The sequence below is a fragment of the Anguilla anguilla genome, chromosome 14 (assembly GCF_013347855.1).
Source record: "Anguilla anguilla isolate fAngAng1 chromosome 14, fAngAng1.pri, whole genome shotgun sequence".
In the NCBI taxonomy this organism is placed as follows: domain Eukaryota; kingdom Metazoa; phylum Chordata; class Actinopteri; order Anguilliformes; family Anguillidae; genus Anguilla; species Anguilla anguilla.
In genome coordinates, this window is record NC_049214.1 from 16852726 (window position 1) to 16874920 (window position 22195).

General features: G+C 40.2%; 1 protein-coding gene and 1 long non-coding RNA gene across 3 annotated transcripts in view; one reads left to right on the top strand and one right to left on the bottom strand.

The window, feature by feature from the left end:
• The first annotated feature begins 809 nt into the window (after positions 1 to 809).
• On the top strand, positions 810 to 9541 carry LOC118212470. Of its 2 annotated transcripts, none has more exons than XR_004762237.1 (4): positions 810 to 955; positions 1769 to 1891; positions 2428 to 2542; positions 8900 to 9541. It is a non-coding gene; the product is annotated as an uncharacterized LOC118212470 (long non-coding RNA). The 2 variants fall into 2 exon arrangements; XR_004762236.1 differs by lacking the exon at positions 8900 to 9541 and adding an exon at positions 7255 to 7675.
• Positions 9542 to 11670: 2129 nt separating this feature from the next.
• ttll11 (tubulin tyrosine ligase-like family, member 11) overlaps positions 11671 to 22195 on the bottom strand; it is a 40272-nt gene continuing 29747 nt past the window's right edge. Inside the window, exons 7-9 of the mRNA XM_035391564.1 lie at positions 19336 to 19593; positions 18933 to 19039; positions 11671 to 13045 (exon numbers count right to left, since the gene is read on the bottom strand). Of these exons, the coding sequence (XP_035247455.1) occupies positions 12747 to 13045; positions 18933 to 19039; positions 19336 to 19593 (664 nt within the window). The 3' untranslated portion in view covers positions 11671 to 12746. The remainder of the gene's footprint in view (positions 13046 to 18932; positions 19040 to 19335; positions 19594 to 22195) is intronic.

Consider the following 22195-nt stretch of genomic DNA (forward strand, 5'->3'; position numbering starts at 1 on the left):
TATAATCAACTTCAGCTGAATCAGAATAGACAGTTATTTGTGACATACATAATGTCAAATGTATTAACCCTAAGAAGGAATTGGAGCACTAGACCACTGGATTCTATTAGAACTGGAAAAGCTGTACAGTTACTGTCTGGTTCATGTTTTGAGGAAAATATATCAACCTTGCATCACCCACTTGAAAAATACGTAATATGTGACATGACTGGCAAGTTCTTTGTAAAGGATTTTGAAACTAAACCTAAAACGCATTGCAACAGAAACCAAGTAATTATTGGTTGGGGATCAGTGATCAAGTGTATACATGGCCTGTATACACTGTATGACAGCTGGCCGAAGTTGAATCCAGCTACAAATCTAGGGATCAGAAACAGTGCAACGTGGACCAGTAGATCTGAATGAGAATATAGTTCTAAGCCATCTAATTGTGGTTGCAAGCCTATGGTCAGACGAAATGATTCCCTTTGTGTCCTGAATGATCACCCAACCAAAAGAACATGAATTAGTTCTATATCAGAGTGTGCTCCTCAATTCAAATGGAGAGCTCCATCATAACACAGGGAGGGATTTTCCCACAAATAGCTGCTTTTCTGTCATGCGATTACCATTCCATTCATCTGTTCAGCCCCGCGGTTTAGCCGAGCACACAGTGTCTGCCTGGAGGTAAGAAATATGCATCTGAAATACGAAGGGGGAAAAAAAATACATTCAAAGGCCATGGAGAAGGAGAGGAAGATGGCGAAAGTGCTGGAGAAGGAGGTGGTGAATAATGCACTCTGCTCGGCTGGGCTGACCTAGTTACAGCGTGATTGTTATTCCCCACAGCGTCGAATGGAGGAGCTGAGGAAGGGAGGGGGGAGAAAGAAACTGAACAGGCTGAGACACTTTCAAAGATGAGGGAGGCTCAGTGGAAAATGTAACATCCAGAGAGCTGTCGCCAGAAAATGTGCAGGTAAAATACTCACCTTCTATGATTCAGTCAGGGGGAAAAGCAGCTTTCTTGCATTGTCATCAGTTTTTGCTCATGATAAATCTCACTGAGGTTGTAAATCATAGACTGCATGAGAGGAGAGAACAAATGTGTCCTGTTATTACATGCTGATGAACAGATAAGAAGCCATGATAAGGACAGATCACCAGTGAAATTTCCTCAGTCAAGGCAGATTAAGCACTGTTCCAAAGAAAAACTATTGAAATGACACCTGAAACATACCTAAAGCTTTGCCGCCACACATAAATGGCACAATGGTAATCAAGGCTGGGAAGCATGTTGCTACTGTTCTGTGTTTCTCAGCTTATTTTATTTATTATTTTATATATTATTTATTCTCAGCCAGTATTTTCATATATGTACACCATGAATTGAGAGGCAAGATGTTACATGAATTTTCAAAATAATATACCATATTATGTTGATAACCATGATTACTAACAAAACAGACAAGAGAAGATGTTTATATTCAATAGAACTCATCACAGCCTACACAATTCATTATTGCATCCAGACAATGTGCCCAGACATTGGCTAAGCCATGATATAATTCAATATTTATTCAAATAATGATCTTAAAAAATAAAATTTTACAGCTGCATTTCTTGATTAAAGAGTATTAGCCTGACATTTAACTCATAAGGGACATTTTGTGCAATCACTTTCTGTGATTTTGTGTTTCGGTACAAATCATAAAAATTCTGCATTTTAAAGTGAGGTATTTTGAAAAGAAACATGTGGCTTCTTTTAAGAATCTTCTCATTTCCCTGACAGGTTTCATACTCAGGGAAAACAGCTGGCCATCTGCAGTGTCTTAGTGTTCTGAATCAACATTCATCTGGAAAGAAAAGGACAGATGGCACATAATGTAATTTATCTGTGAGGACAAGGTCACAGGTAAGTTAAGCAATTTCATCTGGTAATTTTCTTCAGCAATAAGAAATAAACTTTTTTGAAAAGACAAACAAATAAAAAAATCAATGGGCCCTAATTAATCTAAAAAAAGCATGCTTCATCTTGTTGTGGTGCAGTGCCCATGTAAAAGACCACGAATGCATGTGGAACTGTTTTTCCTCATTTAAATTTTGAGCTCATTTATTAATTCATTATATTTATGTGAGCTGAGATGGCGTAGGCAGCCTCGTGGGGTGTAGCAGGGCATTTTCTTCATTAATAAAATATCTTCATCATCCATTCCGAAGGAAATTACTGTAATTGCCACCCCTGAGGTTCATTGTGGGCCAGCACCTCTTTCAGCTTATTCTGATGAGAAAACAAAACAGTCGTTAACAGTAATCGTTCATTAAAACAGTGTTGGCCCAGTTCAGGAGTGGGAACTGATTATGAAAGCTGAAACCCTGGTCTCAGTATCTTCAGTTACTGTGTGGGCGTATTTTGCAAAAGAAGAGCTCTCTATCCTTGTTTTGTCACAGGTTCTGATCCACATTCCCATATCTCATTTTGGGAGATAACCTGGGATAACCAAGGAGGTACCTAAAGTTTTCACTCATGGTCAGTGTGAATAGATTATCTGGAATCTAGCAAGTAGTAAGTAAGCGGGGTCTCTTTAATAACTAATAACTAATATGCATGTACAAATTTACATGTCAAACTATATTACATGATCTACCGTAGCTCTATCCTGAACAAAACCCTTAATAAACCCTTTGAGTGCTGTCTTATTCAACAATCTTACATCATTTTTACCAGTAGTTGGTATACATTTATAGGCTGATATAAGCTATAAGATACAAGCTGAGACTGATAAATTAAATTTGTATGTTCTTACTATTTTATTTTACAGATAATCATAACAAAGAATTTAGCATTACACTGATTTAAATGTTATACTGCTTTAGAGGAGGATAAAGCTTTAAAATGTCCAGTATAAATTAATGCTAAAATTATAATGAACAGAAATGCATTTACTTGTCATTGCTCTGAAACTAATTAGTCCTGTGAAAGTTTTTACTTGGTCAGATTCATTTGTGAGCCATGGATCTAGCAGGGGTCAGTTTTTTGTAAGATGTACAAACATCTTGAAATTTAAGGACATTTTTCATAATTTTCAAAGTGCTTTCTATTGAAAATTCATGTTTTCAGTTCAGTTCTCATTTACAGTAACACAATAGTATTGCACAAATGCATATTAATATGTGTGGACATTAATGTTTTTATGAGGTGCTGATTTTAATGTATAATAAAAGTTGATAAAGAAATATTCTCTAACATTCTAAATATTATTCACACTATTGATGGTAACAAACCCTTATTGTAAAAATAAACTGTTTTAATCAGTGCTGCAACATTCAGATATATCAACCACTAGGTTAAGTGTCTTTTTTAATTACCATTAAACAAGTGTGAAATCAGATAAATGCACATTGATACTGTAAGATATAGATATAACACAATTTTGAAAATTATTAATTATTTATAAAGTATAGTTATTCAACTAATTATTTTAACCAAGTTGTGCTTTTAGCCCATAATTGGGATGGAAGGTGTGCCATCCCACCAAGTTATGGCTCGGTAGGGCGGCATGCCCCATACCTATTTAGCACCAAGAGTTTCACACTTTTCAGCTTTTCCTACAGAAATAGCCACAATAAACACAGACCCTCAACGTTAAAGAACATTAGCTTCTGTACCTTCTGACCTCATGCAAACATTCACAGACAACTTCACACGTCTTTTGTTTTTCTTGCCAATTACATCATCACAAATGTTCCAGTACCACAATCAAAAATTCTCCCCATTGGAAATTTTGCTATATCAGCCAATAATATCATTAGATCTTAAAGTGGCTAATTGCTTGCAGGATACTTGGACAAACACGCAAAATGGACATATAAGGAATTGCAAACTTTTTTTTTTTTTTAATCTTTGCTGTCATCATCTTTGGTTTGTGTAAAGCTCACTTGCTAAAAATTGCCAAATATATAAAAATATATACTAATAATTGCTTTCACAGCTATACAATATTTGTGGAAAACTCGTTTATATGTCTAAAATGCATTGTCTGTCATTACACATGCAAACCCCACATAATATTATGACATGACATTTCAACCCTAATTTGGCAAACCTGATTCTACTAATTATCAGCTCAATGATATCTCTAGCTGTTGAATGAGGTGTGCTTTGTTCGGGTTGGAATGAAAACCAACAGGACGAGTAGATCTCCAGGAACAGGATTGGGCACCCCTCGTTTAAAGAATTTTTAAGTATATGAATCCCACAATAAATAAGTCCCACAATAAATAAATAAATACAATTTAGTTTATGAGGTGCTTTTGTATCTGGGTCCCAAAGCATAATAATGATAAAAAACAACACAAATCTTTCCTCTATATTTCTCCACATTCCTCTAGTGAAGAACATGCTCAGTTGCTTTATATTTCGGTTTCCTTCAACCGATTTATATCTACCTGCACCAACATGTCTTAATAGTCTCAAGCACGTCTATACTCACCATCACTCAATTTTCCCATGAGGATCTCTTTCTAAACACATCCCAGTTACATGTACATGACACAAGGGACATTGGCACAATACCTCCAGTCACCTGTCAGCATTAACCAATTATGTTATGCCACTTGCTACTGAATACACAAAAAATATTAACTATAAATATATGCGAATCAGCACAGATGGGTTCACCAGCTGCAAGAAAACCACACAGAGAGGAATGTGTACTGATACAGATCCCGTTCTTTTCTGAAAATAATTAGGGTCTATTCCTTGGGAGTGGTTTCAGGTGGATATGCTGTTTGAATGCAATCAAATGCAGTGTACAATTAACCTTAAGATTGCTCATAACTAAATAATTAGAATATGTTGAAATACTGAAAAATATATGCACATTTAATATATGGATGCATGTGAATAACAGACATTTGATTTCTCCAGTGAAAACATATATTGTGTAGAAATAATTAAATGTTTCAGAGCTGTGCAATTATTCACTATATGGACAAACAATCTGGATTGCTTCGAAAGAATAGTCTCATTTAATAGAGAGGATCTTTGGTCTTTGGCTGTGATTAAAATATACATAATTATTGTTAAAAATTGTAACAAGTATTTTCCATTTTCTTTAGCTTCTGAGAAATGTTAATTGGCTGACAAATTCAGCAGATACTAAGTACATCAAGAAAGGTCTTATTTTCCCACTCCTTCTGTTTGATCCTCTGCTATCTTAAGTCAGTGGTTGTTATGGCCATCTCATCTCTTCAATCAGTAATCTAACAAAAGGTCATTATGTGCCTGGAATATTACTTACAAAAATAGGACGTGCAAATGCTTTTCTTGGACAATTCATGGACCATTCATTTGGCATTTCATTACAAGTTGTATCATTTATATGGTGATACAATTAATGTTAGTAAAACTTTGAACCTAACCATAATTACCCATAACCTAAATATAGTCAAAAGGTCTTGCCTGTTGACTGCTACTCAAAAACACCAATTAGAAAATAGCTATGTGGAGTTGATTCGACACGAATACCAGTTTTTGGTTAGACAACCAATTGCTCTTAGCATGTACTTTTTAAGATTGAAAACAAACCCTTGCAAACAGAAACCTTCATGCATATGAAGGGGTAATTTAAAAGAAGGTAGTAGACTCTGATTAGCAAAGGCATCTTTTCTACACAGCTTGGTATGTCTGCCTGTGGAGAGGCAGAGTGTATCTGTCTATGGTGTATGTCTCCACAGAGGAATTTCTACCAAGCAAGAGCAGAATGTTATTATGTTACATTATAAATTCAAATTCAAATGGCTGAAGTGCATAAAAAATCCCCTGTAAGAAGGCCCACACAGAGAGTATGCAGTGTTATTTTATATTATCAAACAAAATCTTCAACAAACACATAAGATTTAGATGCATTAAACATGCTTTGCCCCATAGCTCTAGACCAGGGGTGCCCAACCCTGGAGATGTACCAACCTGTAGGTTTTCATTTCATCCCTAAATTGGCACACCTGATTTTACTAATTAGCAGGTCAAGGAGATCTCTAGCTGTTGAATGAGGTGTGCTTTGTTAGGGTTGGGGTGAAAACCTACAGGATGGTATAGATCTCCAGGAACAGGGTTTGGCAGCCCTGCCCTAAACTATCCTCCGGCTTAAGTCCAGGCCTGACCAGGTATGCCCAAGCATTAACTTTTTGATAGTAGTACTGTGATAATATCTATGAGTTCTCACCTTAATGATGTTCAAATCAGTAAACATTTGAGCTACTTTATTTGGCCAGCAAAAGCCTAATTATATTAATGTAATGAAGACCCAGGAATCAAACAGTCAGGCCCATTCGGTGTGTTGCTTGAAAGACCAGCAATTCCCTGTAACCTGTACAGGTGGGAGGACTGGAGGAACATCTGTTTAAGTCATGACAGAGCTGCAGTTTCTCCTTATTCAGATTGGAACAATGGAGGAGGAGGGGATACATAAAACCCAGTCATTCTGTGTTCCAACACATTTTCATGTCTTCTGCAAGCTGTAGGGTTATTATACAAGAATGATGTTCAGTGCATAATGCACACAGACACCCCAGGAGCTAAAAAATAGAGCACAATGCTCTGCGCATCATCTGTAAAAAGAACAATATGAATAACATTAATACCCCTGGTAAAAGGTCTTCTCACTTGCCATGCTAATAACCTGCTACAGCAGTCTCTAATTTGGCAGAGGGAAACCCAGTAGAACAACACAAATGCCTCCTGACCATAACCAGTCAGTCCCCTCGATGCACCTGCATCTGGCTGACTTCAATCGCAGGAAACCGCCACATTTCACGCTGTGCACTTTCATACAAACCCATGAAATAGACCAGCAGTCACCGCTCCGCATCAGTCACACAGTAGACCCTGAGAAAAGACGGGATCCTCAGTGCCCGTATCAAAAAAAAAAGAGAGAGCTGTGGCTGTTTCAAATGAGATTATTCACAAACGGAATGGAAATGAAGTCCAAGCTCAGAACTGCCGGCTGAGCTGCCCGGAGTGAAGGATGAGCTCAAGGTTACACAGATGCCTTGCGGAGAAATTCCAAACAGGGACTCCTTTATTTTCCGGCAGGAGAGGGATGCGGTGAGAAGCGTCCACCTTTAATTTCACAGGGATTCCTCTGTGGATCTTCTTATGACTGCACCTCCCCCTACACCATGTTCACTCAATAGGTGTCATGACAGGAATTCTTCATGGCCCTCTGTGTCTAATAATTTATTTAAAATGGCCTTGTTTTTTCTGCCCCTCAACAGCACAATTCCTGGGAGGGTGATAACTGGCTGGTGATTCATGCTGAAGTCGAAACAACTCATCTGCATTTCTTCATGCTTTGCATTTCCCTCTAGCTTCAGCCTGCACAATACTGTTCTCATCTCGAAAAGCTATATATAGACGCTGGTACCATTTCCTAGCCTTTTGTCAAAATGTAAATCAGTCTTAATTTTCTGGGCTCACGTGTAAGGTCATGTTTTATAAGCGTGGCTAAGAATTTCATATGTGAACCTGCATGTTATTTATGGGCCTAGTGGGTGGAGGAAAAATCGAATTATTTACAATTATTTCTTGGATGGTCTAGAAGAACATGGTAGAAAACCCATATTAGCACAAGGAAGCCTGTGGTCAAATGTATGTACTGTAGTGTAACCAGTAAACTTTTAAATCTTTACACTTTAACTGCTAGTTTTGAATGTTTGCCAGTGCATACTGATAGGAAAATATATTCATCTTAGTGGAAGATTTTTTTTGGGGATGGAGAGAACAAGTACCGTATATCACAATGAACAGGAAAGCAACCCTTCTGACCTGTAATGTTGCCTTTGTCATTTGCATTTCTAAGGGGAAAAGGGTAGTTTTATTAGGAAAACAAGGCAAATCGTTCAGATAAAGAAAGGGAGTTACAGGTGAGTTATAAAAATTTTTTTAAAAATCTGCCTTTTCCGATTGGCCATAATTCACAAAATATCAATTACATTTTTGTCACTTAAAGGCCAGTGAAGTACACAGATCATTGTCAGGAACAAGACACTTAAAAACTCAGAGTGATTAATTATGCCTTAAAGTCGTAATAAGAAAATGCACACACGGGATATACAGTAGAAACTATAGACGTGCTTTTGCCTCAGTTTTGCTTTTCATTTTGTGGGGCCATGTATTATCAGTTAATTATCAGTTGATTTAAAACATGGGCATTTGATAATTAAATCTGATCATTTGCAAAGTCACTTAACTATATTTTGAATCCTTTAACGCTTCTTCCCAGCAGACATAATATCATCCATTCTGATGTAAGCTAATGGGCTATTAGTTTTTCTATAGTATATCCAAACATTATAAACATAAAAATGCATGACAATAAAATTGAATTTGCAGAGCTATTCCTTATTTAAATCAGACAAGTGAGTGTATTTTAATCACAATATTTTCTGAATATCAGAGAGTTGTGCAATTTAATTTCGGAAATGTGGAATCTGTGCTTCTTTTGTTATGCATGTTTAATTTAAAATAAAAACATGTTTTTATCATGTTACTGAGCTCAGCTCTGGGACATTTGATGATTACTGAAGTCTGCAACCCAGAAGACATCACCAGTATCTTCCCTGGAGATGCTTTGCCAGGCCTGTACTGTAGCCATCTTTGGTTCCTGTTTGTTTTGGGGGCTTTTTGTCCTCAATCTTGTCTTCACTCAATTAAATGCATGTTCAGTTGGATTCAGGTCGGATGTTTGACTTTGCCAGTCAAGAACCTTCCAATTTTTGGCCCTGAAAAAACTTCCCTCTTTTTTGTACACTGAGTTTTGAGGTAACTGGTTGGATCTGAGCAGAGAGCAGATGAGAGAGACAGAGACAGAGATACTTTATTTAACTAATTAATTTGTCCTCTGCATTTAACCCATCCTAGCAGTGGGCAGCCACAGTGCTGCAGCCGGGCAACAACCCCAGAGCTGAGGCCAGTGCCTTGGTCATGAGCAGTGGCAAGAGCATATCTAACCTGACATGCCTTTCGATGTGGGAGGAAACCAGAGTAACCAAAGAAAGCCACAGGAACATGCAGAGAGGATCCAGCTGGCCAGGACTTGAGCTCAGAACCTGCATGGGGCAGTCCAAAACCACTGCATCACCGTGCCGCAGTGTTTCTGTACACTTTCATCCTGCTGCCATGAACAGGCACATCATCAATAAAGAAAAGTCAGTTCCAGTGGCAGCCATTCAACACATGCCCAAGCCATAACACTACCGCCTATGTTTCAGTTTCAAAGGTGCTATGCTTTGGATCATCAGCAGTTCCTTTGCTTCTCCTTCCCTCTTTCCATCACTTTGTTTCTACCTGTCTCATCTGTCCATAACGCCTTGTTACAGAACAGTTTATGTACTTATAAACTAACTCTAAATTTGTTCTGCGGTTGAGGGTTACCAGTGGTGTGCATCATGCGGTGATGAATCCCCTAAGGTTATGGCAATGTAGTTTTCTGTCTTGGACACATCTGTACTTACAACCTGGAGAGTGTTCTTGAACTGTGCAACAGCTGAAAAGGAATTTTGCATCACAATTAAAAGTATTCTTTCAATACACTTCACTTCATTTCACTTATTTTGTAGATGATCTGAAAATGAAATGTCAATCCATTTACTTTTTCACTCATACTGTGGGCTTCAGATATCACTTCCCCTGCTATTCGAGTTGCAATCATAATCTGTAAAAATAAAAAAATAAAAATCGACTCCAGTTGCTACTTGCCTGTCTTAATGGATGCCTGGGTACCACAGATAAAGTAAAGCTATGTTCCCCTTTAACAAAAAATGTCTGAATAACATAACATAACATAACATAACCTAAGATAATATAATACAACAACATACATAACCAGAACATTGTTATGTTATTTTATGAGTGCACTTCCCTATAGAGGTTCTTCAGTGGAGATTCAGAGATTTTCTGTTAAAGTGAAACATAGCTTTAAAAGCATCTGGAGAGCGAAACCCTGTTGTTTGCATTGGTTTAAACTCCCTTAATTATACAGCATAGACTGGGCAAAATGTTCCACTTCTAATCTTTAACCACTGCTTCACATTATCTTCAGTGGTGTCATTAGTCAGTCATGTGATCTGTCTGTCATACGGGATGACATATCACTATGGCATCACCATTTCCCTTTATTCCCACTGGCTCCAGAGTGGAGGTGAAATCTGAGGCTAGCTCTCAAGCTATTCTCTAGACCATGACAACCAGAAAAAGAAGGGCTGGCTGCCAGGAAAACTGGCATCCATCACCCTATGCTCACTGACTGACTGCGGAAAAATGTTGACACCATTTTGATTGCTGTGTTCTAGGGAGAGTAATACTTTTTATTATTGCCCACAGCAAATGACTAGGTCCTGATGGGTATATCAGAAAAATGAAGAACTCTGTTGTTGGGGGAGGGGGGGCTGGGGACCCAGAGACCCCTTTTACTGCCTGCAAATCAAAGATAAACCCTCCACTGACTCACCCAATATGCAGATTCATCACCACACGACAGGACCAGTTATCCGCCACCACTGGCAAATGGTGTGAGAAATGTGACTCTCTGCAGAGCATAGGCAACATTTTTCAGGAGGGAACACACTTTGATTCTGCCAACGTCCGTGCACAACCTCATCTACCCCTCCGGTGACATTATCCGGAGGAAGCCCAACTCAGACATCTTTTGTCATCTCCATTTTATAAATTCTCTCTGATGACTTGGGTTGTGTATCTCACAAACACACTCACTGGTGGTTAGGAGTCCTACACTATCCTAGCAACTGAGATCACTGAAAACAAGTTGCATTCATGGTAATATAACAATAATAGTCTTATAGAGCTTGTCCAATAGGAATTGAAGGATCCAATACTGCTTAATATCTTTAACAGTTACAATTCTGTCATCTAAAGTTCACATCCTAAACACATTTCTAAGACATTAATTTTCTGTTACCAATGTAGTGTTATGAAAACAAATAGAAGTAAATTATTTTGCACATGGTGCATTGCTATAAAGAACTAGGCAAAATGCATCCAATGTAGATGGAAGTCAGTCCCTTTGAAGTGAGAAGTTAGCAGGCTAATGAAGATAGTAGCTTTAAAAGCAAGGAAACCATTTGACAATTATTAGTTTTGGCATGTATTTCTGGGATCAAGGGATAAACAGCGCCAAGCATGTAATTAGACCATGTTGGTACAAAACAGTCTTATGGCACTGGAAATCTCATATATTTAACAGACTTGGGTTTGAATGAAAATATATAAAAAAACACATTTCCTTATGTTCCTCAGCTTGTTCTCCAATTCTGTTGGCTTAGACCTTAGAGATGCTTGATAACTGGATGCCAGAAAGTATTATTGATGCAAGGCTACTTATAATTAAAAAGACAAGAAAGCAAGAGAACAAAATAGTAGCGGTGGCTTAAACAATTTCTCTGTAATAATGTCAGAGAACAGTGTAATTTCAGCAGTCTATGATGCATGACTCCGATGCCAAAAGCAGAAGCGATCCCAGCCAATCCAAGAGGCATATTAACAATCCAGTTCAATATCTTAAGATGACATGTGAACTTTATGTTTTGACAGATCATAATTGTTCCCTTCATCATAATTACGAGTCATTAAACTTCATTAGGAAATGTGATACAGAAAAGCAAACCAATCATTACTGCATTTCTGTTATCCAAAGCACTTTATTTTGTCTTCTTGTATCATCAAGAATACATCCCAGTAATGCTTAGTGTTTTTTCCTAATTGTCTGAGGTGGTAGCAAGTATTAAGTGATTAGTGAAAAAAACATGAATGTTTACTGACATATACTTCTATACGGTTTATCGTTGTCAAGCATATTATACGTACTGTACTGTAATGGGAGGAACCAAAGTGATTGTAAATTCATTCTGCGTGAAATAACAATGTGACACCACTGTGCCCTACAATACACAGCATTTAACTGAGTAAGTGAAAAAAAAAAAATCTTCAAAATAAAACAAATATTTCATGTTAAATAAATGAAACACAAATGGTAACGGACAGTGCTTTTTTCCCCTTCCTGATTCCTGTGATGTAGTCAGGTATTTGTGTAAGGCTGCCAGTAAGGAGACCGGGGCCACATTTCCTTCGATTGGAGAGAACGACCCCAGCCACGATGGACCCCCGATCGAACCGCAGGGGACCACGACTTCCACATTCACCGTGGCAACGTCCCGCATGGCTGGAACAGGGCTCCGTTTATAGAGACCTGATCGGAGGTTATCTGTTCTGAAGCCATTGTGCAAACTACATGCTCGTTTACCAGAGCCCAATTCAGCACCCCCCCCCCCCCATCCTACAGTACCTCGGCGTCTGCAACGTCAGTAGAACCACAGACTCGATCGGCCGCGTAATTAAAGCTTCCAAGATTTCCCTGAAAAGAGACTGCATGCTATTGCAAGGGGTGATGCAATGCACTCCCTGTAAGAAAAATTAATCAATCAATCTAAAATATTAGCTAAAAAAACAAATACAAAACAAAAAACCCAAATATGTCTTTAAATCCAGGCATCCCAGCACGGCCACCGGGGATGTAAGACCACAGAGCGCTCCCTGCGCCCTGTAACCGTGGCGACAGAGCGGACTTTCCGCACGTCCTTGGGCGGCTCCTCTGGCATCTTGAAGGAGGAGGTGTCTGTTCCATTGGCAGATGGAGGCTGTGGCCCCTGGTGCAGATCTCTCTCAGTGCTGGGCATAAGCTGGCGACCCCCGCTCAGTTCTCCGTGTTCCCCTGCAGGGCGGGGCGCAGCGGCTGCTGGGGCCGGCAGTCGGAGGGCTTTCGGACGGCGGGCGGGGAGCCGGGCTGGCCCGGGGGCGGGGGCTGTGCGGGCCCCTGCGCTGTCCTGCGCTCGCCTGGGGCCTTGGTGCTGAGGGCCCGTCTCTCCTCCCCCGCCTGCAGCTGCACCTCACACAGCTCCAGCAGGGAGAGCACCTGGTCTCGCAGAGGCAGCGCCCGGAAGCGCCGCTGGGCCAGGTAGAAGAAGGCCTCTATGAAGGCCTGCAGGGCCATGCCTGAGACACGCGCACACACACACACACACACACACGTGCCCCCGCACACACACACATGCACACGCACACACATGCATGCACACACGCACGCACACACACAGGCACACACACACACAAGCATGCACACATGTACGTATGCGCACACAAACACACACACATGCACACGCACACAAACACGCACGTGCACACGCACACACGCACACACACAGATTAGAGCTGGACAGCAATGCAAAAGTGCTCTGCAGATGTCTTGGACTTTTTCTATTCTGATGCATAAGCACTACATCAAATATAAAATACATATTATTCAAACAAACAAATGCATACACAATGTCAATGTCCATCATGTCCTTTGCCAACCCCGGAAATACAGACTCAAGTACTTTATGGAATAGTTTTTCCACACTTTTTTACTGCGTGTTTTATTGTCACATACTGATTAATTTCTATTAAAAACTTCCTTATGCATCAGAGGATAAATGTGCATTAGCTTCTGTGCAGCCGCATATATACAGACAACAGTCTATCACATTTCAAGCATGAATTTACACTTTCATACAGACTGCACACAAACTCCCAGACACTGAAAAATTAATCACATATCCATAGAGATAAAAAGACTATAAAACTCATCTGAAATCTGCCACAAGGCTGTTTAATCAGGGCCATCCATCAGCTCAATATATGCTACTGCTTAAAGTTTTTTCTTATTGTATATATTTGAAAGCATTTCTTCCTCTTTCTAATGAATAAGGTTTTGTAAATTTAATACTGCCTCATACATGCAGAGACAGCTGCTGAAAACTCCTGCGGCAGTCCTAAGTTTCTACCTGGTTTTTGTTTTCGTTTTTTTTGTTTTTTTGGCTTGAGCCACTTCCTGGCTGAGACATGTTTATACTTCATTTTTAAAAAAGGTCATCCTGAAGTAGTATAATTATTGCAGCTGCAGAGATGATAAAGGCAATTTAAACACTACTGATTTTTCTTTAAACAAAATTTTAATTAGAGGTAACAACCCCACCCTTCATAAACACTGGAAACAATTAAAAAACAAAAAAACACACACACACACACACAGACTAAACTAGTACAGAAAATACTGCAAATAGTACAAAATTGGTGAAAACTTTTTTAATGTGGACTTGAGTGACAATTTGGAAGTGGTTTAAAAATCCTGATGCAAATCTTTTTTTCTACGGCTGAAGAGATGGAAGTGGTTGCAAATTTGTTGTCAACAACTGCTTCCAAATCCATCCCTAGAGGTAGAGGGAAAGACGTTCGCAGAATATCTATCAGAGATTATTAGTGCAACGCACGTCTCTCATTGACGTGTGTTAATAGCACCCTGCAGCACAGGTTCCTGGGTCCAGGGTCGGTTCACTTTAATGCTCCATAATATTCTACATTTAAATATGCACCCAGGCAGCCTATGGTCACGTATGCCAAATCCCCACCTCTAAATAAGAAATAATATTCAGAATAAGCGTTTACACTTGATACTGGGATAGATTAGGCTTCACCTGGGTACCACCAAAATCCTGAGTGGGAGCATCTTACGCAGGCACAAACTCAAAAATGTCTCCACAAGTTTTCATATCAGGCACTGTTCAAATTGCATTTAGATTAAATCAAGCCAGCTAATTAATGCAAACGAGAAAGAAACAAAGCTGAATTCATTCCATGACAGGGGCAAAACTCAGCAGGACAGAACCTATTTCCTGTTTGTTTGTTTGCTTTTTTGTGGGGTTATGAATATGCAAAACAGCTTTGTCTCAATTCTAAAGATAATGTGAAGCAGTCATGTCAGCGTTGTCTGTACAAGAACAAGACGCCCTGTCATGTTTACTGCTGACTGTCAGTTCTTGATTAGCACCTCTGTCACAGGACTCCGTCAAAGAAAATTCTGCACTTTACCAAATTAATACTAAAATTAAAAATTACCGACAGGTGCAGAGTTATGACCTGTCAGTGTAACAGCATTCAGAAGTGTGTCTGTTTTTCTGACAGCCATGTACTTGCACAAAATTGTATTGCTAAATTAAAAATATGGAACCAAAGAGCGTCAAAATGTTAATGATTACAATCTGTGAGACAGGTACTATTGACTGGCCACACCCGCCTGCAATATTCCATTACTGTTCCAATCCAAAATAGCTTTAGCATGCACGAATGTTCCCTATAGTAGCTTTCTTGCCGAAGGAAAGATGGGAAGGGACAGCATGTCATGCATGGATCCAGAGTGAAGTAGAGGATAAAGTGAATAAAAGTGTAAAGTTGGCCTCTTGCTATGGTGTACCAAGTCCTTGAACTACAGAGGTAACAAGCTGATTCAGAACATACATGGTGAGGTATGAGCAGAGCACACACAAGTGCAGCAGGTTCTTGCTTAAGATATGACAGTTAGAAGTGCGGACAAAAAAAGCAGGAATATTAATTATCGAGTAAGAAATTCTGGAGTTAAATCCATTTGTACACTACCCCTCTGTCATTATGCAAACCATACTGAAACAGGTAGGGCCACGACTGAGGAGCATACAATGTTTGAAACTCTGTTCTACAAAACTCAACAGCAGATTGATTCATGATTGACCACTAAACGTCTAGCTAACACCAACATGTATGGGGGATGTACTCTCCTGCATAGCTAATAATTTGAGTAAAAAGTATAATGGAATACTAATTCTGTTAAATATATTTTTCTAAAATAAACACATACTTTATAGTACACTTATGAGTTACATCTCATATAACTTGTAAAGAAACACTAGACTTGATCAAAATAATACCACTGTTGATGTGCTTGTTTGCAGACAAGTAAATGGCTTTGTGGAGGCCTACAGACAAAAAATGTTTTGAATCATGATGCTATAACATATTTAAAAATCCAGACAGACTGCAGCAAATAGCATAATTGACAGGCATATCTCATTTCTGTAAGTTGGGTGACTCACATACTTCTTATTTGAGCATAAAGATTTAAATAGCACAACGCTGAAATATGGATAATTAAATAAGTGAGTACTCGGCTGTTTCATTAGAATAAGGCACAGAGCACACAGACTGCTGTAACTTAACTGCCTCCTCTACAGTCACCCCATGTATATCTATTTAAAGACCCGGTGCACTAGGTGCAGGTCTGGATGCAAATCTACTTGAGAAGCAATTTATAAGTGAATGAGCTCTCTTCGTGAATTTGTGGTATTTTATGGTAAGAAAGTATTCAAGACGGAAGAGAGGAAAGAAAGTATTTTAAGGATATGTGAGGATCAGACTTCGACAGCCGCAAGGCTGAAAAACTTGCTTCAAATGCAATTAGCGATTTCAGATCGTGAAAATGTCTGATTATAATAGAATACATTGACAAGATAGGAAGTACCAGTTTCCCGAGAAAAAAAAAAAACACAAGAAGATGAATGAATTTAAAAAATGAGAGGAAGAGTGACTGCACGCATGAAAGAATGAATAAGCGGATAAATGAAGAACGGGGAACACGGGAGAGCAATGGTGGCTCTTTGACGTGAAGTCCAGAGACGTGCGGATCTCTCCGTTTATCTCTGAGCGGCAGCTGTCACGGTAGCGAATCAGAGGGTTAGTTACGGGCTGGCAGGAAGGAACGTCAGCACTGTGTGGAGGACGCGGCTTCACCACACGCACAGAGGATGTTCACATCATTAATTGGAAAGGGGAAGAACCACGAGACCAAAGATAAAGCATGAAGGTCGTGTTGCTGGGGGATGTAGGGTTTAAACATTTGCGTTTGGGTGACGAAAGGTTAGGTGGAATTCCTGAGCAGTGAATCCACGCTAATTAAGGTCCGATCCATGCCAGCGTTTGTTTACAATATGCCTGTCCACACAAGCTTCCTGTGCTCTTTTGTTCTTACACTAAAAGAATTGTCGATTCACAAGCATGGCTTAATTAGGAGAAATTATGTGCCAAATAAAACCGAGGGAACATCTTTTTAGTGACGCCTGGCTCACAAAATACAGGCAGTGGGAGAGGGGGAAGAGGGAGGGAGAGAGAGAGAGAGAGAGGGGGATAGAGGAGAGAATTGATGACACCCGTGGGAAGGAGCATGCCGTCTCGTGGGCTGCTGAATGCTAAAGTAACTCTGCCAGCCATGACAGACGCTAGTGTTTTCTGAGAAGCTGCTGGATATTCAGTTTTATTATTCTGTATTCTGGGAAGCTCTCAGGCAGGATATGACCTTGATCCAGATTCAGTTTGCTTGCAACATAGGTAATTTTTTTTGTAAAGGACCTGAAAAGCAGTTTTACACAATTGTTCCATGGAGAGTGAGAAGAACAAACAGTCTTCGGGAAATCATTCATTAAATAAACCAGTGATTCCTAACCCAGCGGACGATGTGACATTCTTTCAATGCCACTGGGGAGATTCTGAAGCAAGAGACAATGTTTTATCACAATGTCAACGATCCACCACTAGCTATCACACTTAAATGGAAGAACAGACTGTACAGTTTCCTGTAAGCAACATTTTATCACAAGCTAAATTCTTTCAGACACCAAGTAAACACCCTTAAAAGTGTGCCACATCATGTGCTTTTAGGCACATCTTTTCTTGTGACTTCAGGGAGTCGCTTTTCCGATACCATTTTCCTGTGTGCAAGACAACACTCCCAGCAGGGAGAAGATCAATAGGTGTATAATACCAAACCTCTACTCCTCCTGCACTCCATGAACTTGAGAGAAGGCTTTTTGACAACAGAGTTTCATTCCAATCCATCTGTCTTTGCTCTGAATGCGAGGGAAAACAATCCCAAACAATAATTAAGGCCAGGCTCTTCGGAGAAAATGGCGGAGCACAGATGGCGAGCGGGCGCCTGTATCCCAGCAGTGCCGTAGTGAGAGGCTCTGGCAACCACTCAAGTTCTCCCTAAACTTCGGAGACATTGGGAGTCAGTCGTTTGTCCTCAGTTTAACACCTCGTCTTTGGAGCGTAAGTGCGGTCTCCCCGAAGCCGCTTTTTAATTGGCTGGCGTGAACGCTAGGGCCCCTAGGAGGGACAGAACAGGGGGGCGGGGCAAGCGGAGGTAAAATCAGAGCGAAAAATTTATCAATAGATCCAGGCACTAATCTCAAGCATGCAGGAGATTGGGAGTGCTCAAAACAGCCAAAATTGCGGAACCTGAGTGAAGGACAGGGCAGTGGAGGGAAAGAAACCTGAGGGGGCGTGTGTGGGGGATGGGGGGGGGGGGGGGGGGGATGGAGAAGGGACACAGTGTGATAAGAGCCAGCATTTCTCAAAAGCCTGAATCAGCCTTTCTCCATATCCAACATGACACTTTCTTATACATAATACAAATCTTATTCAAATTTTTGAAATATAAATATAACACCATTTGAACCGTATTCACTTTGCAATTATTTCCCACAACAGTAATGAGCAGAATTTCACTGGGTTTCAGTTCACTGTTTTTTGTAAACACACACACACACACACACACACACACACACACGTATAAAAACCTTTCCAGATCAGATAATACGATTTTGAAGAAACATTCTCGTCTACCTATTTTCAGCATTAAGTCCTAGCCTGCTGTGAATAATTAATTCTGGCCTAGTTTTCTGAATATTCTGGCATGACCCTAACTTAATTCAGGACCACTCCTCTCATTATGGGAATACAGTGTGAATGTGTTTTTTTCTCTGTTTCTTAAATGGTCAACACACAGGTTTTCGCTAAATTGTATTACCAGACAGTCTGCTCGACCTCAAAGATAATTAAAGGTTACTGCTAATATTTCAGGCGCGTTGATGATAAAGCCAAAGAACTCTACTTAAAAAAAAAAAAATCTATTGTTGTTATATCAGCACTGTTCAGCAGCAGACAGTGTATGAGACGGTATTGTTCCCATGAGTACCTGCTTCCCTTGAGTCAGACGCCATGCCGGTCCAGCGCCGTGTGATGTCAATGTAAAGAATGTCCACGGACGCCATCGACAAACTAGTGCTACTGAGCTTGCAGTTTCTGCAGACACAAGCAAATCGCATAATTCAAGTCATCAGCGTTCATACATGAACACTGAACAAACCTAACACTGTCCAAAAACTACTGTGAGACACATGCAGGAACATCTTTATGCAATCTGCGTGAACATCCGTTTGCGCCACAAAGCAGTACAATGGCTGAAATGAAATGCTCGTAAGAGCCACTCCTTAACTGAATTCACCTTTGCAGAAGAGTGAGTTGAAGCAGGGAATAGAATCAGCAGTAGCATAAGAGCGGAGGCGCGCACTTTAAGCCGGACACCGGAGCTTGGTTACCTGATGAAGGTGCGAAATCCCGTGGGGCCCAGCCGCATGGTCGCCTTCACCCCTAGGAAGCGCACAAACAGAGCAGCAATGCGCTCCACCATGCGCAGGTAGTTGAACTGCTTGGTGTACTTGGGGAAAACTTGCTTCAGACAGAGCGAGGGCAAGGTGTGCCCCACATGGACCCCATCCCCCGGCTCGGCCTTGTCTGGTGACCCCACCTCCAGGATGTCATCCTGCAGCTCTGACCCATTGCCTAGTGGGAGTGACCTGTTGCCAGGGAGAAAAGGGCGACATGACGCTTCATAAAGAATAAAGACAGCATAACAGCACATCCCCCACAAATGACGCAATATTCACAACCGTTCACCATTCAAAATGTTGGTGCAACATTAAGAGGGGTTGTTCTCCATTGACTCGTTCCTTAATAAGATAAGATATACTTTTGTTGAACCCCGTGGGGTAATTTGTCCTCTGCATTTGACCCATCCTAGTTACTTAGGAGCAGTGGGCAGCCACAGTGCAGCGCCCGGGGACCAACTCCAGTTCTGAGGCCAGTGCCTTGGTCAAGGGCAACTGCAGGAGCGCACCTAACATGCATGTCTTTGTAATATTACAGTACATTACATACAACACACCTGTCGACCTGGAGACAGAAATCAATTTTATGTCCAATGTGAAAATACATCTTTAAAAAACTACACAGGGACAACGCCCAGCTGAGATGTAAAGAGCACACTTCAAGGCAATGCCCCTTGCATGGTTGACTGATATATGTCCAACTGAACACTTTATTAGTCTGTTTTATCATCCTATGCTTGGGAATGAGGGTACATGAGATGATCGATAGATGCCTAAATTGTTGCGGATGTTGAGCGGGATGAATAACTGCCTAAATGCTAGAGCTTGAGCTTAATTCTCAAACTGTGCAATAAATTAATAAGCCTGTAAGGCCAGGCTGGCGCCAGAACGTGTGCTGGGAGCAGAGGAAATGATCTATGGCTGGCGGAGAGAGAATTCGTCTTGGCAAGGCAGATAGCGATCTAACTCCCCCACCCCTTTGTCACGGCGGCTAACTAATGTCACACCTGCTTCCTATCGACACGCTGCCAGAAGGCCCACCCTTCATCGGGCTGTAATGAGGACTTTAGATCAAATAAATGGAGGAGGTTTTCGGGCGAGCGCTTATCTCAATTTGTCTGGCTCGAATTGGGCCAGATGTATGGATACACTCCCTCTGACAAAATGGCAGTGCATAACGGGGACCATTTACCTGATCCATGTAAGAAATGCTGACCCCCAATGCTGGAAAATTTTGGAATAATAAAGAAAAACACCTGTGTTGAGTATCTGTGTTAGGGACCAGTACACCAAAGGCTGTTTTAAAACTTAACTCCAACTGGAGGACAGTGGTATTGTAGCGAATGGAATGTATACTCATATTTTTAGTTAAAACAACATGAGAGGATGTTCAATGATCTTGCATTCAAAGTAAATACCTTGGATGTAAAATGGCTTGCGCTTTCATAATGTATTTGTGAATGTGAACAATTAGATTAGTAAAAATGCAAAGTTACTTTGATTTAAATGTGAAAAACTTTACTCGGAAATTGGGTCCTGGGGTCAACACTCTGCATCTACAATGATTTATAGCGCAATTGACTTTTAATTGCAATTTTAATGTACTTGGGTCTTTGATGGACTGCTATTTTAAGGGAGTTCAAGGGTTGAGCGTGGGTTGTGCGCATAGCTAGGTCTCAGCATGGAACGCATACGCTCACTTTAAAAGTTCTTTAGCACAGTCTCCCAAAGCACTAGATTGATATTTAATGGAGGTGCTACTCTAATGTCATATCTCTTGATAGAGAGATCAAATAATCTAGGTACTGCAAAACAAAAACCGTCACATGAAAAAAATATGACCAGCATAATACAATGGAAATTCAGGTCCTTTTTTTTAGCCACTAGTGCAGTATGTATGAGAAATTAACCGCCAAGCATTAGCCGACAGATTTTTAAGGGCTTGAACTTACTGTAGGAACACCAGTTAAAATAAGCTTGAAAAGCCCGGCATCGAAACAGAGCATTAGTGGGCCAACCGCACACCAACTCATCTCTCCTAATGCCAATAAAGTTTTACAAACATTTGTCCCATAATTTGGTGTTGAAAAGCACCCCCACAAACAGGAAAGCAGGTTAGTAGCAACACTACTAAAACAGTTAATATTCTCCACATCCTTCAACTATAATAATGTTATGTGCAAAAATACTAAGCAATTCCCTCACCCCGAGAACAAAGGCAAGCATATAATGGGTGCCTAGCTACATTTTCCATCTTTTATTGCTTGTACAAATAAAATATGCACACAAATGTGAAACTAGACATTTCATATTTAAAGCTGAACTGTTGTGCTGAACAAAACGTGCCTAAAGAGCATGTTACAACCATTCCAAATGCCAGTTTCAAAAACACATTCAAGAGCAACTCTAGATTCACATCACTTCAGCAAACAGGGAACTGTGGGAAATAGTCCAGTCTAGTAAAAGTCAAATGCTGCATTTTACCATTATTATTGCTGGATAAGCTCCAGTTTGGGAGGGGCCTCAACATAGGGACTTCAAACTTAAAATGTCAAACCTAGTCACTAATATATTCCTTCACAAGGTCATGTACTTAAATGAAACTTACATGCAAATTCTCTCATTTGCGATGTCATTATTTTTGTATTGACGTCACTGCAACACAGGCTATCAATACTGCAAATGCATTTATTTGTGACCTACCACATTTTGAAAGTATTTTACAGATAAATAAAACATTGCTCATACCTCTACTTGTTTTAGACTGAACGTAATGAGCTCAGATTTCTCC